Source organism: Varanus komodoensis, unplaced genomic scaffold, assembly GCF_004798865.1.
Source record: "Varanus komodoensis strain SLA01 unplaced genomic scaffold, ASM479886v1 scaffold13_3, whole genome shotgun sequence".
Classification (NCBI taxonomy): domain Eukaryota; kingdom Metazoa; phylum Chordata; class Lepidosauria; order Squamata; family Varanidae; genus Varanus; species Varanus komodoensis.
Window position 1 is genome coordinate 12,599,662 of NW_025335409.1, and position 14,727 is coordinate 12,614,388.

The 14,727-nt window shown below is 40.2% G+C and overlaps 1 protein-coding gene across 1 annotated transcript in view; it reads left to right on the forward strand.

Annotated features, from left to right (window-relative positions):
- The window catches only part of FAM185A (family with sequence similarity 185 member A), a 47,270-nt gene that overhangs the window by 8,906 nt on the left and 23,637 nt on the right, over positions 1-14,727 (forward strand). The window contains exons 4-5 of the mRNA XM_044423520.1: positions 4,576-4,714; positions 13,758-13,799. Of these exons, the coding sequence (XP_044279455.1) occupies positions 4,576-4,714; positions 13,758-13,799 (181 nt within the window). The remainder of the gene's footprint in view (positions 1-4,575; positions 4,715-13,757; positions 13,800-14,727) is intronic.

A 14,727-nucleotide genomic window follows, 5' to 3' on the forward strand; every position in this document is an offset into this window, starting at 1 on the left:
GGTAGCAGATGCCGATGGCTATGTTGCTTTTGTTTTTTGCTCTTTTTAGGTTGACTCAGATGCATTCACTGTGACTATTTAGCTCCTCCTCCTGTAATTTATTGCAGATATAAGTCTTCCTAACGTATAGTGTGAATATTCCTCAATCCAGTACCCCTAGATGACAACTCCTATCTTCCCTAGCTGGTGGGAATTATCATAAGAATTATCATTCAAGGCATCTGGGAGGCATCAGGGTAGGGAAAGCTACTTTAGATATTCAAAGCCAATGGAACATCATTTTTCTTTCTCCATCAGATTTCTTCAACATGTGATACTGAGAATGCTCAAGTGCAACAACATACACTCAGTACTGCAAATGAAGCATGGTCCTCTTTAATTTGCCTGCGTTTTCTATTGGATTTTATTATTATATTTAAACGATAATTCTAAATTCTGTAAAAGAGGATCAGTTTCTGCTCCAAGTGCTATTTAGAAATACAGAGGGAAATACCATGGTATTTATTGAGGGAAACTTGTAGTGTTCAAAAGACCAGCAAAGCCAGCAAGAAAGAGCACGTTCAGTTTCTCCCTTTCCAGTAAATCTCCTTAGATTACCCATACAACTATCAGAAAAAGTTGGCTTTATCCCAAAGCAGCAACATGTCTTTGTTCAATAAATTAAATAAGCTAAACAAATAAATAAAATCTAATGGCTATACTGAACTCACCGAAGGGGGAAGGAAGCACACCTTTAAGCTCCCTAATTCAATGAGGGAGGGAGTTACACAGGTAGCCCTGCATGGGCGCAGTTCCACAGCACTTGTGCTTTGGTACCCAGATATCACAGCACTGAACCTTTGATATGGGACCTCTGCCCAGCATTTATCTCCATAACTTTTAAGCACGCGTAACCTCATTGTCTCCATTACCACCAGTGGCACCCAGATGTATCGGAGCAGAGCATGAAGAAATGAACAATGCGTTGACCTCTTGCTCTAAATAAGACTGCCCCAGTGTTCCAGGAACAAGGGAGAGGAATTTAATATATTACTTGGCTGCCATTTTGGACAGCAACCCTCTACTGAGCATAAACTAGAGTTTTGTTCTTTGTTCACAGACCAAATTGGTATGGTAGTAATTATCTTCAGATGTTCTGTTGAAGAAATTTAAAAAATCCCTGCAGATGAACAACATGGAATGTTTAACCTAAATATAGTAATTTATTTTGCAATGACTCTTGGGGCACGTAATGATCTGTGGTACACATGTGTGTGTAAACACTACGTAACTTCATTGAAATCAAGAGAATTATGACTGTGGATTTTCAGCTATAGAATTAGGCCTCAAGCTCAGCATATTAGAATACTTATCTTCCAAGCACAATAACAGGACAGCCAACTTTTTCGGAGCGAGAGGAACAGCCTGGTTTCTCAAAGAACAATTTCTGTTAGCAATCAGTGTACATTTATATCAGCCATGTGGGCTTGTATGACAAGTTTGTTCCATCAGCTAGTCATCATTATGTACTTAAGACTCTGTCAGCATTTCCAGTGTAAACCAAGAGTATCAAAGGGTTATAGCTTGGAATTATAATTCCTCTGACAGTAGTAGACTTCAGTCACTTGAACAGATTTCTGAAAGTTTGTGTGTGTGGAGGGGGGGCATGTTAAAAGTTTCTGATTCATTCAAATATTGTTCAAAATACTTTAGATTTAAATTTAGAAAATAAATTAGGGTGCAGTCAAGTACCAGCCAGGCACTATCCACAGTTGCTCACTGGGTTTTCCTCTTCGCACAAGGAAACACAAGCCTAAGCCTAAAGAGCCATTTGAGGAGCTGATGTCCCCATCCCAAATGTGCATGATATCCATGCTTAGAAGAATGGGATCAAAAGGATGCTTGCTTAAAAATGGTTGCTGGAAAGCCTGTTGCATTCCATAGAGAGGTGTGATATGTGGATGACCATCTGTTGGAATAGACCATTTATGAGGCAATTTGTTCACTGTTTCTGAAGAATGGGCAGCTGTTTGACTGTATCATGAATGTCTTCACTTGTGATGATACATAGTGCTGAAATGCCAGAATGGATTTCAGGCTGAATTTATGAAAAATTGTAAATCAGCTAAACATTGTGGATCTCATTCTTGCATATGAAAAAGAATTGAACTGGAAAATTAGAAGCATACTAAATAGAGTACTACAGCATAAATCAAACTGGGCTAGGTAGAACACAATTACATTTTATAAGACACACAAGTATCTGTTACATTCTTTATGTTGAAATAATTCTTGATTGTAGAAACTGGTCATTTGGTGAAACATATTTCATTAACCATTCCTGGCTCTTGCCTTCACTCCCTGCAGCTTTCTTTGATGTATCTCTTAATTGATTAGCCAGTTTTCTCCACATATGTTATGAGCCCCCATTCCAGCCAATCAAGACACTGAGCAAAGTGGTTTTATTCTGTTGGCCATCTTCCCCATGCAGCCTTCCACAGAGAATAAGCGTTAGAGAAAGCCTTTCATCATAGATCTGAAATCATATGGCTATGATTTCTACTTTTGGTAGATGTTCTTGTTCCTTTGTATTCCCAGGTTTATCATGCTTCTGCAACTACTAGGCATAACATATATCATGGTCTCGGGTGTGCAGTCAGAACATGGCCATGGGCCAGAGCCAAAGTAAATCCACATGTAGTTCCAACAGACTTATAGAATGAGGTTTTGCCAGGAGTTCCTGAGACAAGCCTAGACCAGAGTGCCAGACAGTTTCTTGGATACAGTCCTTGTTCACTAGGGTAGAAAAACATATTGGGAAGCAGGTCAGGAAGACAGGCCAGGTTCCAAGGTACAGACATGGACAGACAGCCAGGCAAACAGCTTGAAGACATAAACCAAGAGCCCCACTGCAAAGGATGCTTAGATAGAAATTAAGCCTGGATTTCTCACTAGGCTTAATTGAACCCAGCGGCAACCAATCCTACAACTGGTTGGTAAACAATGGGCAGGGCTGAAGAAATATACAAAACAGGTCAAGAATCATCCAGTGCTCCATGGACTCAGTCCTAATGCCAGGACTTAGCTACTGTCAAAGGTCTACTTCCAGTCAAATGCTCTGTGGGTAACTCTGCCTTTTTTACTTGTTGGTGTTGAAATATAGCTAAGATTGAGAGCCAATGTGGGAGAGCCAGTATGGAGTAGTGGTTGTGTTGGACTAGGAACCAGGAAGATCCAGGATCTAGTCCCCACTTGCTCATGAAGTTCACTGGACGATTTTGGACAAGTTACTCATTCTCATCCTAACCTACTTCACAGGACTGTTGATGTGGGAATAAAAAGCAATTTCTGTAAGCTGCCTTAGGTTCTTCACAAGAAGAAAAAAAGGCAGAATGTAAATATAACATAGCAATAATACTGTTACGTGATTATTGATGGACTCCAACATAAGAGATGCTTAATGTCTAGCTTGGTTAACTGTTCCTATTCGGTGAGCTAGCCAAAATATGACAAATTATGGCTTCGGATGTTTGGCAATACTCCTTTGTGGCTGTTGTAGATAATGATAATAAAAACATTTATTGTCAGTCACAATGAAACTCTGTCCACAGTTAAAAGGCAAGAAGAGGGCTTCACATCCAAGATCAAGCTGGGTAAAGAGAGTGCAAGGCCTGCTCTGAATCTCTTAACTATTATTAACTGTTTCATTGGCACCAATCCATTTGGTTTGATCATTTTTCTCCTAGCATGGCAGCCAGAAATTCTGCACCAGAAATTATTTTGATATGCAAATAGATGATCTGGTGGGGTTTCATAAATAACAATGCAATGGCGGGTCAAGGAAGTCACTTGATATTGGTGCAAGAGCCATTTGTTTATGGCTCTTACAGGGATTTACTTGTATATTTGCTTATTGCTCACTGCTTTTCTGTGATGAAAAAAGTGACATTAGGAATAATGATGAACAGCCTAGTTTTGCTTTTCTTTGCTTCAGCTTGCTGCTTGGATATTACTTTCAGCATTTTAAGGGTAACATATTCTATTTCAGGGACTGCAGGTGGCGCAGTGGTTTAAACCGCTGTGCTGCTGGGCTGGTTGACCAAAAGGTCGCCAGTTCGAATCTGCACAACGGGGTGAGTTCCCGTTGCTCCATCCCAGCTCCTGCCAACCTTGCAGTTCGAAAGTATGCAAATGCAAGTAGATTAAAAGGTACCTCTTTGGTGGGCAGGTAACAGCGTTCCGTGCACTTCGGGGTTTAGTCATGCCGGCCCCATGACCACGGAAACTGTCTGCAGACAAACGCTGGCTGCCTCGGCTAGGAAACGGAGATGAGCACCACCCCCTAGAGTCAGGCATGACTGGACTTAATGTCAAGGGGAAACCTTTACCTTTATTCTATTTCATCCTTGGATAAGTGTGCATGTATTATTCATTTCTGATGCATCTAGCTAATATTTGGCATTCTGAGATAGCATATCTGAATGTATGTCCTATAACTGTATGATCAAGCTGAGATGATGCTTCATTATTGCCTGGAAATAATAATGAAGTTATATTAATGATATTACTTTCTTGAATTGTTTTTTTCCTTTACAGAGTGTGAATATAGAAAAGCTACAAGGGTCATCTGTTATCATTTCTACCAAAAATGGTTTATTAAAAACCAAATATCTTTATGCAGAATCTTCATGTCTGTCTTCAACAGCTGGTGATGTTCTCCTGGGAAATGTTCATGGTAAGATAGCGAAAGATTCTGGTCAACAATTAGAGCAAGTGCCTTTTTAAGGAAAAATATTCTTCTCTGTGCCTCTTAGAGTGCTTGCCCATGTTTATGAAACCGAACAGTATAACCATCTTTTAAAAGTGCTTGAGAAATTTCCAGAGTAAAATGAGTGTTAGAAAGACAGCATCATATTAATGTGTAAATGTAGGTAAGGCATTTGTAAGGTCTCTGGTCTTTTCTTGATTTCCAGATACAAGCTAGAAAGGAGGCACAGTTCAATAGAGCAATTAAGGCTGCAGTCCAACACTCTGAATTAAACTCCACTGAACAGTGTCGAGTTTATTTCTGAGCAAGCATGCATAGGTGACCCAAACACACATTTAAAGTGGCATACAAGAGTCACACCTGATCTCATAGTCTGTTGGGAATGAGCGTATCATTGTAGCTCTTGATGTACCTACAGAAAGGGGTGGCTGAGATACAGCAAGAATTGAAATAGGACTGCAGGGTCACAACAACATATATGGAATGTTTTGGACTGGCAAAACAACCTATGGCTGCAGCTAGGAAGCATGCTGGGCAAGAACCTCAAGAGTTAGTGGTGAGGTATAAATGTTGGGCAATAAAAAAAGATCTTGCTTCACAGAAAAATCCTGCATAGATCCTGAAGCTAATTGATTATCAGTTGGCATGTCTGTTCAAGATGTTTCAGAATGCAATTGCCTTGCTTCACAGAAGCTAGTTTTGGAGCAGTATTGTCAGCAACAGTTATTTATTTAGGACCTTTCTAACATGGACTTCCCAGACAATACCCCATCCAGGTACTGACCAGACCTAGATGAGCATGGCTTTGGTAAGATGGTTGTATCATCTGCCCTCAGACTACATCCTGGGAATTAAGACCTTTGGTCTTGTGAATTTTCATTACAATGCAATTGCTAGCCATTTTTTCTGCTTTGAATGAAGTAATTCCCTTCATAGTTCAATTTTTTTAAATCAGCAACAAAATCATCCTGTTAGACTTAGGCTGATAGCCTATTGTAGTCAATTCCAGATACAATATTAAAATAATACAGTTATCAAAATACCATATATACTGGCATAGACAAGGTTGGGCTATTTTTCTTGCATTTATCATATGTCGGGCATATAGATTCTTATACGCTGGTATACACTGGTATTTGTCAGCTGGAAGCTTCTAGACTCTCGGTATGGCATGTTACCATTTTCTGGCTAAATAGTCATGTTCCCAATTTCACTTGAAAAGGTTTTGTGAAGTCGGAAGCCAGTGGTGGCCTGCAAGGGGGGTGGCTGACTGGGGTTGATCAGGGAGGACAGCCATGGGTACAGAAGGGCATGGTGGGGTGGAAAGAAGGGAGGAGGCCTGCGTGGGCAGCACTGTGCCTCTCCACAGATGGCTGCGAAGGGAACACAGCTGCCACAGCCAGCCTGGATTGGCATGTGCCTTCTCCCCAGCAAGTGTGGGGCAGTGCTGGACTTGGGACTTGACTCGCGCTCACGCACAAGGCTCCCAACGTGACCCAATACAGGACTGGCTCCCCAATACCAGCAAGAAGGGCTTTTTGTGATAATTAATAAAAATGAGCTTGCAAATACAATGGTCTTTAATCATTTTTAAAGGGGATAGATCATAATGTAATACGATGAAAATGTTTTACTTGGCGTATAAGACAACCTTCACTTTTTGCCTCACTATTTCTGGCTTCAAGGGTCATCTTATATGCCAGTATAAATGATCAAGCTGGCAGTCGCTGTAATGTGATCACTCTTAGGAAGATGGATATCTGTTGGGGCTATGCAAAAACTGGACAACCATCTTCAGGGTTGTTTTAAACTGGATTGATTCCTGCACTGAGCAGGCGGTTGGAATTCATGGCCTACGTGGGCTCTTCAAACTATGATTCTATGTTTCTATGATATGAGACAAATACAATCCATCCTTCTTTGGCTATAGAACAAAGAAAAGCCTCTGAGTTTATTTATTTATTTATTTAAAATATTTATACCCTGCCCTATAGACAAAAGCATTGCTGGATAGTCTCCTTACTATATCGTGTAGATAAGCTGATATCACAAGACAGCATCACTATGAATATAATTCAACAATGATAGAAAATCCAAGAGCAAGAATGAAGTTCAGTGGCTTAACAAACCTTTCTTTGTAAACTTATTTGTTCCTGTGTTACTGTAGTGATGTGTGAATGCTGGTTCAGTATGGCCATTTTAGCAGTGGCAGGCAATGGAAAAATGAGGGTTAAAAAAGGATGCAATTCTTTCTTGGACCAATATTGCTATGCTGATGTGGGAAGGAGGTTGGAACACTGTTGTATATTTGAATGTGGTCTACATATTTGCAGAAATTAGTGTTATGAATGATTCCTGGCATTGTGCAGACTTCTGGCCATGCATATTTTGTTGGAAATGTGTCTCTGCTGTTTAGGCTGGCATGGCAGAGCCTAACCAATCCATTGCCAATGTCTCTAGCATCCTGCAGGAAGCATCCTCTGCTTTGGTTCAGTGGTTCTCCTCTACCGTTGGGAGTATCCTGTATGTTGGTTATATTGGTGGTCAGAACGTGGGTGTGCGGTCCCTCTAGTGGTACTTTCCCAGTCTCCTGATGTGCAGATTTTCCATGTGCTTGAGGCATTCAGTCATGATGACTCACAGAAGCTTGTGCTGAAATTGAAGACTGCCCATCCTGACAAGCCCTGAAAAGTTCAGCGTTATGGCACCAGTACAATGAAGCATTATTTTTTTTAGCAAGTTAGAACCTTGCTTGAAAAATTCTTAATCGCTGCCTCCCACTTCTTCAGCCCTTATTTTATTTAAAATCTCTCACATTTTTAAACTTAACTGAATGCTGACTTAAACTCCTGGCTGTCATCCAACCCTTTAAATAGAGCCAGACCAACTGGGCACATATAGGCTTGAATAAATAAATACAATTTTATTTTTTAAAAGATGGAAGCATGAATATATTTAGCAGCTATGTAGAATGCTGGCCAGTTTGCAATGTCTCATTCAGAGTTTCCAACTGATAGATTCCTAATGCAAACAACTTTCATAAAGGTCTACAGTGGATGTGTTAAACTTAAGCATAAAGAACCTGTGTAAACTGTTTTTATACTTCCCCTTGTAATAACGTGTTGTATTTTTCAGTTGGAGTACAGAAAAAAGGCAAATACAGTAGTATTCAGTTTAAAAAAGATAACATGAAGAGCACTTCATGTTTATCTTAAGAACAGTGTTAATGAAATGTTACTGGAACTCTGTAAATTTCAACAAACATTCTTTCTATACAATATTATGTTTGAAATAGCAAACATTAATCACATCTCTGAGGCTGCAGTCATATGCAGAATTAATTGGGTGTAAACGCCACTGATCTTAATGGAACTTACTTCTGAGCAGATATGTGTAGGATTATGCTGCTTATTTATATTTTATGAGAAATTAGAATTATACAGAAACCGCAAGAAATAAGTAGATCTTACTTTATCCTAGTACATAAATGAAGCTCTCTCAATAATATGCAGGATTGGTTGGGCCCTTTCTGTGGGCCACTATAAAACCTGAATGAATCAACAAATTTAGACATTTTCTTTGTCGGGATTACTTTTTAAAGGATCTTTTAAAACCTAGATTATTGACTTTGCTTTGCATGTTTCTAAAGTCATGTTTGGGAAGTTCCTATGTAATTGGAGAAGTTAGTCTTGAACCATCGTGGTCATCTGGTTTGAAATAGTTAAGAAAATCCAGCTTGCAATCCATCCTAAATATGTCTGTGTGGAAAGATGTCTAATGATCTCAGTGGAAATTCCTTCTGTGGATTGTTGTTTAGGATGACAAACTATGTCCCTCATGGCCTGCACCTCATCTGATAATCCAAGTTTGTGGTGTACATCAAGGGATGGGAACTTGGCTCTTGAGAAGTTCTTACATTCTAGCTTTCAAAAGGCAGCATGGATATTGGGCAGGGATGATGAGAGTTGCAGTTCCCTCCAGTTCTTGATATACATAGTTGAGTAATTTGCAAAAATGTAGTGTAGGGCATGACATGCTGGCATTATTACATGCATGTTTTTAACTGGTTACCTAAATATTTCAAGACAGGAATGGTCTTCAACAGTTTAGCATCCACATGTAAAGATAGCTGCTCCCTGTTTTGAATATTCTAAGAAATTAACAAAATAAAACTGTGGTGGTTGTTGTTACATACCATCAAGTTATCTCTGACTTATGGCAACCCTATGAATGAATACCTTCCAAAGTGTTTTGGCCTTCTAAACTCAAGGCTGTAGCTTTCTTTTTGGAATTGAGCCATGTAATATTTGGTCTTCTTCTTCCACCTTCAACTTTCCCTATCATAATTATCTTTTCCCATGAGTCTTACCTTCTTATGATGTGCCCAAAGCACAACAGCTTCAGTTTTGTCATTTCTGCTTCCAAGCTTGGTTTGATCCAGGACCCACTTTTTCATCTTTCGGATGGTCTGAGGTATTTGAAAGCCTCTCCTCCAGAACCATGCTTTGAACTTATTAATTTTCTTCCTGTCAACTTTCTTCTCTGTCCTTCTTTCACACCCATACACAGTGATTGGGAATACAATAGTGTGGAAGACTTGCCCTTGGTCTTCAGTGAAATAGCCTTACACTTGATGAGTTTTCCTAGTTCTGTACTGCTTCCAGAAGCATCTATCTTACGATTTTTGAATAAATTTTGGAGGGCTTTATTTAGTCCTGCCATAATACTCATGCTTAGAATGATCTAAGCAGGAGTGCAGGGGCCAAACTGAGCTCTACAGATTTCCTAAATACCTACATCCTTCAATCTCCAATTATTTAGTGGTTTTCCAGCTTTTTGTTCAGTTTTATGCAGTCCCCCTCTCCCATTCTAGAAGGTTGAAAAGCCTCTCCACATGCTTAGTTACTGGAAGGAAGAGCCTTAAGCTAAACTGGGCTGTTATTTTTGTTACTTTGCTTCTATATGTTTTGCCCTCAACACCACTCATTGGCCTTTAGTCACATCCATTACTGGAATGCAGCCCTAAAAAGCTTTGCTGAAATGGAATTTGGCCCTCAATTTGTAAGGGGCTTTGCACCCTCATCATTACACATACATGAGCCCTGTTCCAACCACCCCTCCCACTGTGTGTGTTGCACATGCATGCACACTTTGCACAGTAAGTTCTAGGGAAGGAGAGAACCAATGCTTCTCCCATTTAGCATTCCTCAAAAAATGCAAATCCAAGGCCTACCTATTCGTTAGGTTAAAATGGCAGCCGCATCTGTTTCTTTGTTTTTTAAAAAATCTTGGTCATTGGAAGTGGCAACTTCAGATCTGCAGTGTGCAGAAAGGGGGAATTTAACTTCTTTCCCCAGTCATTATTTCAATTGCAGTATGTAGCAATTGATCAAGTGGTGTGGAGAGGGCTGCGTAGGATCATTTGTGTTATGTTTTATATTATTTTATGTATGTAAGCCGTCCTGAGGCCTTTGCGACAGGACGGCATATAAATATTCTACATCAAATAAATAAATAAATAAATAAATAAATAAGGGAGTGCAGTGCTGGCTTCAGTTTTTCATGGACTCACAGAATCATAGAATTGCAGAGTTGAAAGGGGCCAGAGGGCCTGCATGTGCTCAGTGCTCAGTGCAGGACTCCAAGTTAAGAGATCTTCAGTGGGATCCCTTTCTTAGAGAGTCTTACAGCTGATTTATCCCCCATACTTTGCATGCTTGACAGGTAGAGTCAGTGGTGAGTGAGTAGGCAGTGACATCTGCAGCTCTTTTCACTATGGCTATTGCCTGGGACAGAGTATGAGACAGGTAAACAAGCAAATGCAATGGTGAAGGAAGAGGAGCAACTAAAGGGGATCATGTTGGTTGTGGGCTCTTGGCAGTTGCCCAGCCATACCTGCTCAATCCTGGACCTGTATGGTAACCAGGTTTGTGACAGAAGAGAAAGTAACCAGGTAACCAGGTGTGTGACAGAAGGGAAAGATGCCACACTCTGTTGCAGTCTGTGCTACCCCTCTGTATTTGGGTGCCACAGTTGTAGTAGAACTGGACTGAGCTTTAGCTATTTTTCACTGTCTCAATTTTTGCTAATTACTCTTTTTTTGATTCTCAGTTCAGAGTTAAAGACCAGATGGATTACTGAGCCTTTCTCTCAAATTCTTCCCATGCATATCATCAGGTTTTTGTTGAGGAACTGAAGGATTCAGAAACTCAAAGAGAGGGGTATATTATTTATGACCTCAGTTTGTTCATGAAGGTTAGGCTTGTAGCTAAATAGCCGTAGATAAAAGTTAGGCAAACCTGTATTAAAAAAAAGTTCTTACAACTGCCAATAAAAACAGGAAAGATTAAATTGCTTCTGTCAATGATACATTATTACTGCCAACATTCTGTATTTGCTGAATGTCAGCACTAATACAAAATAAACAAATTGGCTAGAGTTAAGACTTGCCCTCCCCAGAATATTTAGATGTAAGGGTTGGTTAGTATAAAAATTATAGACTTAAATACTGTACTGGTGGAACCAAACAAGTCTTGGAGACATTCATCTTTCAAAACAGCAGATTGTAATTTGATTTGGAGGACAGGGTTCATCTTAAAATGTTTATTATTGCTTAAGGATAGCGTTAGATAGTCATTAACCAAATGAAATAGTGAACCTTAATTGAAAGGGAAAATTGAAAAGGAAATTGAAAAGTATTGACCCCCTCCCCCACCTCTTCCTCAAAGTCAAACAATAGGACATGTGCTGTTCTAAAGAAAACAGTTTTGTTAGGGGACTGTCGGGGTAGAGCTGTAAGCGCCAGTCTGAGATAAGCCTGGAGTTTGTGCCAGAAAACAGAATCAAAGAGCATGCCAGGACTTGGAACACAGCAATAAGCAGCCATCAGAATCAAGGAGTAGTCAGGAACAAAAAAAAAGTAAGGACTGAAGGCCAAACCAAGAGGCAGGATGATCAGAAGACAACCAAAGGATATGCAGTAATGCTCCAGAAATGCTCCTGACACTCAGCCAAGGTTTCACTGAGACAGGAAGTCCTTCCTGATAGCCAGTCTGCTTTGGGAAAGGCCACTGGGTACTCACTACCTGGGCAGATTCTGTGACTCACCACACAGTTGTCTGCCCACCGGTTGAAGTCTTCGTAAGATCCTGATTGGGACACAATCAGGATTTGAGGTCCATATGAAAATTAGGGTTGTGTTGTTGTTGTTGTTAGTTGCGAAGTCACGTCCAACCCATCGGGACCCCATGGACAACATTCCTCCAGGCCTTCCTGTCCTCCACCATCACCCAGAGTCCACTTAAGTTTACACTGACTGCTTCAGTGACTCCTAGCCACCTCATTCTCTGCCATCCTCTTCTTTTGCCTTCAATTGTTCCCAGCATTAGGGTCTTCTCCAATAAGTCCTTCCTTCTCATTAGGTGGCCAAAGTATTTGAGTTTCACCTTCAGTATCTGGCCTTCTAAAGAACAGTCAGGCTTGATCTCCTTTTTGTCCAAGGGACTCACAGGAATCTTCTCCAGCACCACAATTCAAAGGCCTTAATTCTTCGGTGCTCAGCCTTCCTTATGGTCCAGCTTTCACATACATTTGCAACTGGGAAAACCATAGCTTGACTAAATGCACTTTTGTTGGCATGGTGATGTCTCTGCTTTTTAGTATGCTGTCTAGATTCACCATAACTTTCTTCCCAAGGAGCGTCTTTTAATTCCTTGGCTGCAGTTCCTATCTGCGGTGATTTTGTAGCCCAGGACAATGAAATCTGTCATTACCTCCATTTTTTCCCCATTTATTTGCCAGGAAGTGATAGGCCCAGATGCCATGATCTTAGTTTTGTTAATGTTGAGTTTCAAGCCAACTTTTGTGCTCTCTTTCACCCTCATCAAGAGGCTTTTTAGTAGCTCTTCACTTTCTGCCATTAGAGTGGTATCAGCTGGATTAAAGATTGTAGACCAGCCCAGAACACTTTCATAAATTGACTCTCTGTTTGGATACACTGATACTACATGGAGTTAATAGGCATAATTCCTTTTCCCGTTCCTCTTGCCTTACCCCCAAGTAGATGAATTGTTTAAGAGTCCCAGCTAAGTCGTAGAAGGGATGGCGTGAGGATCTACTTGCACCCATCTCTAGTTTCATTCTAGGTTGCTTGCTTTTGTTGCTGACCAATCTGCAACGTGCAGAGTTCCATACTGCAGAAGGCTGCTGTATCTTGGAGGTACTGTGGGGAAGTCGAGCATTAGGGTGCACTGACTTCTCCTCTGTTCTTCCCACTGCTTGTGAAAAGTGTTAGAACCAAATCTTGCCTATGATCTGCCAAATAAACAGCAGAATTGCAATTACTGCAAGAATTGCCAAGCAGTTAGCCAAACTCAGGGTCTTCAGGCAAGCTGTTATGCAAAAGGCATTCCTCATGAATAAAATGAAACGAACACAAATCTGAAAAGAATAGAAACCGGTCTTACATGTTCAGTCTGGATTTGTTGTGACCCATGTTCTTAGGGACCATCAGTAAAGTGAGCCATGCATCAAAAGAGAGAAGCTGTGGTTATAATGGCTTTAACCACTCTAATTTTCCCATTTTAATTTGTAACATTTTGCCCAAACAAAACAAAATAAAAGAATTCAGTTGATAATGTGTTTGAATTTGTTTTATTTTGCTTCAATTTATAGCCATGAAACTATTTATACAAACTATTATCTGTTATTTTAATCTGCACAACCTCTGTAAATATTGATTTAGCCCATAGATAACATTTGATTCTGCTTGTCTGTGTATTTGTATATTGCAAAAAAGAAACTCTGAAAAGTTCAATCTGGTATATGTATATCCAGAAGTCCCACTGATCTCAGTGGAGATTACTCTTAGGTAAGTAGATGCTTGGTTGCCACTAAAGTCAATATATAGTTAGCTCGGTATCCATCCAATTCACCATGTTGTATTATTGTGCAGCATGAAATAACATTGTAATTTATTAAGGTGCAAACTGTTTTTCTAACATTCTTGCAGGTGACACTACTATTCAGACTGAAACAGGAAACATCACAGTTGGTAAGTAGTTTTGGTTTTGCTTTTAGTCAGTACTATATAACTGCATTCTTTGCTATGAATTTACTTGCAAATAGTTTCACAACTCCAACATTGTTTGGTTGTAGTCCATAATAAAGTGCATTATAGCAGCCTTGAAGTTAAGCTGGCTGCCTTCCTTGCTGGACCTACTTCTCAAGTATCTCTGGCAAATTTGTCTTTTGAAAGCTGCATCAAGTTAATTTGAAATAAGGAGTAGGGGTAGGCAAAAACGTTTAGGAAATATATACATGGTTTATATGTATTGTGCTTTTCTGATGTATGGCCAACTTTCAAGAGTTTTAGCAAAGCATGTGCTGGTAAAAATGGCCAGAAGACAATTGTGATCATGAAGAGACAGTGACCATTCTGTCCTCATGCCCGGGCCTTCTCTGTATAGCCATTTCTATTCTTCGTTCTTTCCCAATGAGACCTGAGTTTGCTTTCTGTTATTGTTCCCACTATCAGGCATCTGGTACCAGTATGAGCTCATAATGCTTGGAGTTTCTCATGAGCAGCTTGTTCATTAATGTTGGTTTTGGGTAGTCCTGGACAAGGGTGTAGTGGAGGGGGTCTTTGAGAGGTTAGAGTGGCTCTACTTATTTTGGGGGGGACCTTCAGGGGGGTTGCTGGATTTCTGAAGCCAGGATTACTGTTCCTCTCCTACTGCCTCTCAAGAGACTTAATTTTGCTGGTTCATGGCTGGCAGCTGCCACTGTGTCAGAGTCCTTAATTTAACAGGTTAAGAACAGGGGTGGGTATTTTTTTGTTTTTACAATTCCCAGCAGTTCCTGTGAATTACCTACCTGCAGAGGCCTGCCAGGCATGTCAATGTGTTTTCTGTGCACTGATTCCTGTTGCTAGTAAAGTAGCCAGGAATGAAAATCAGTCAGGATGGATGGCCAAACCAGGA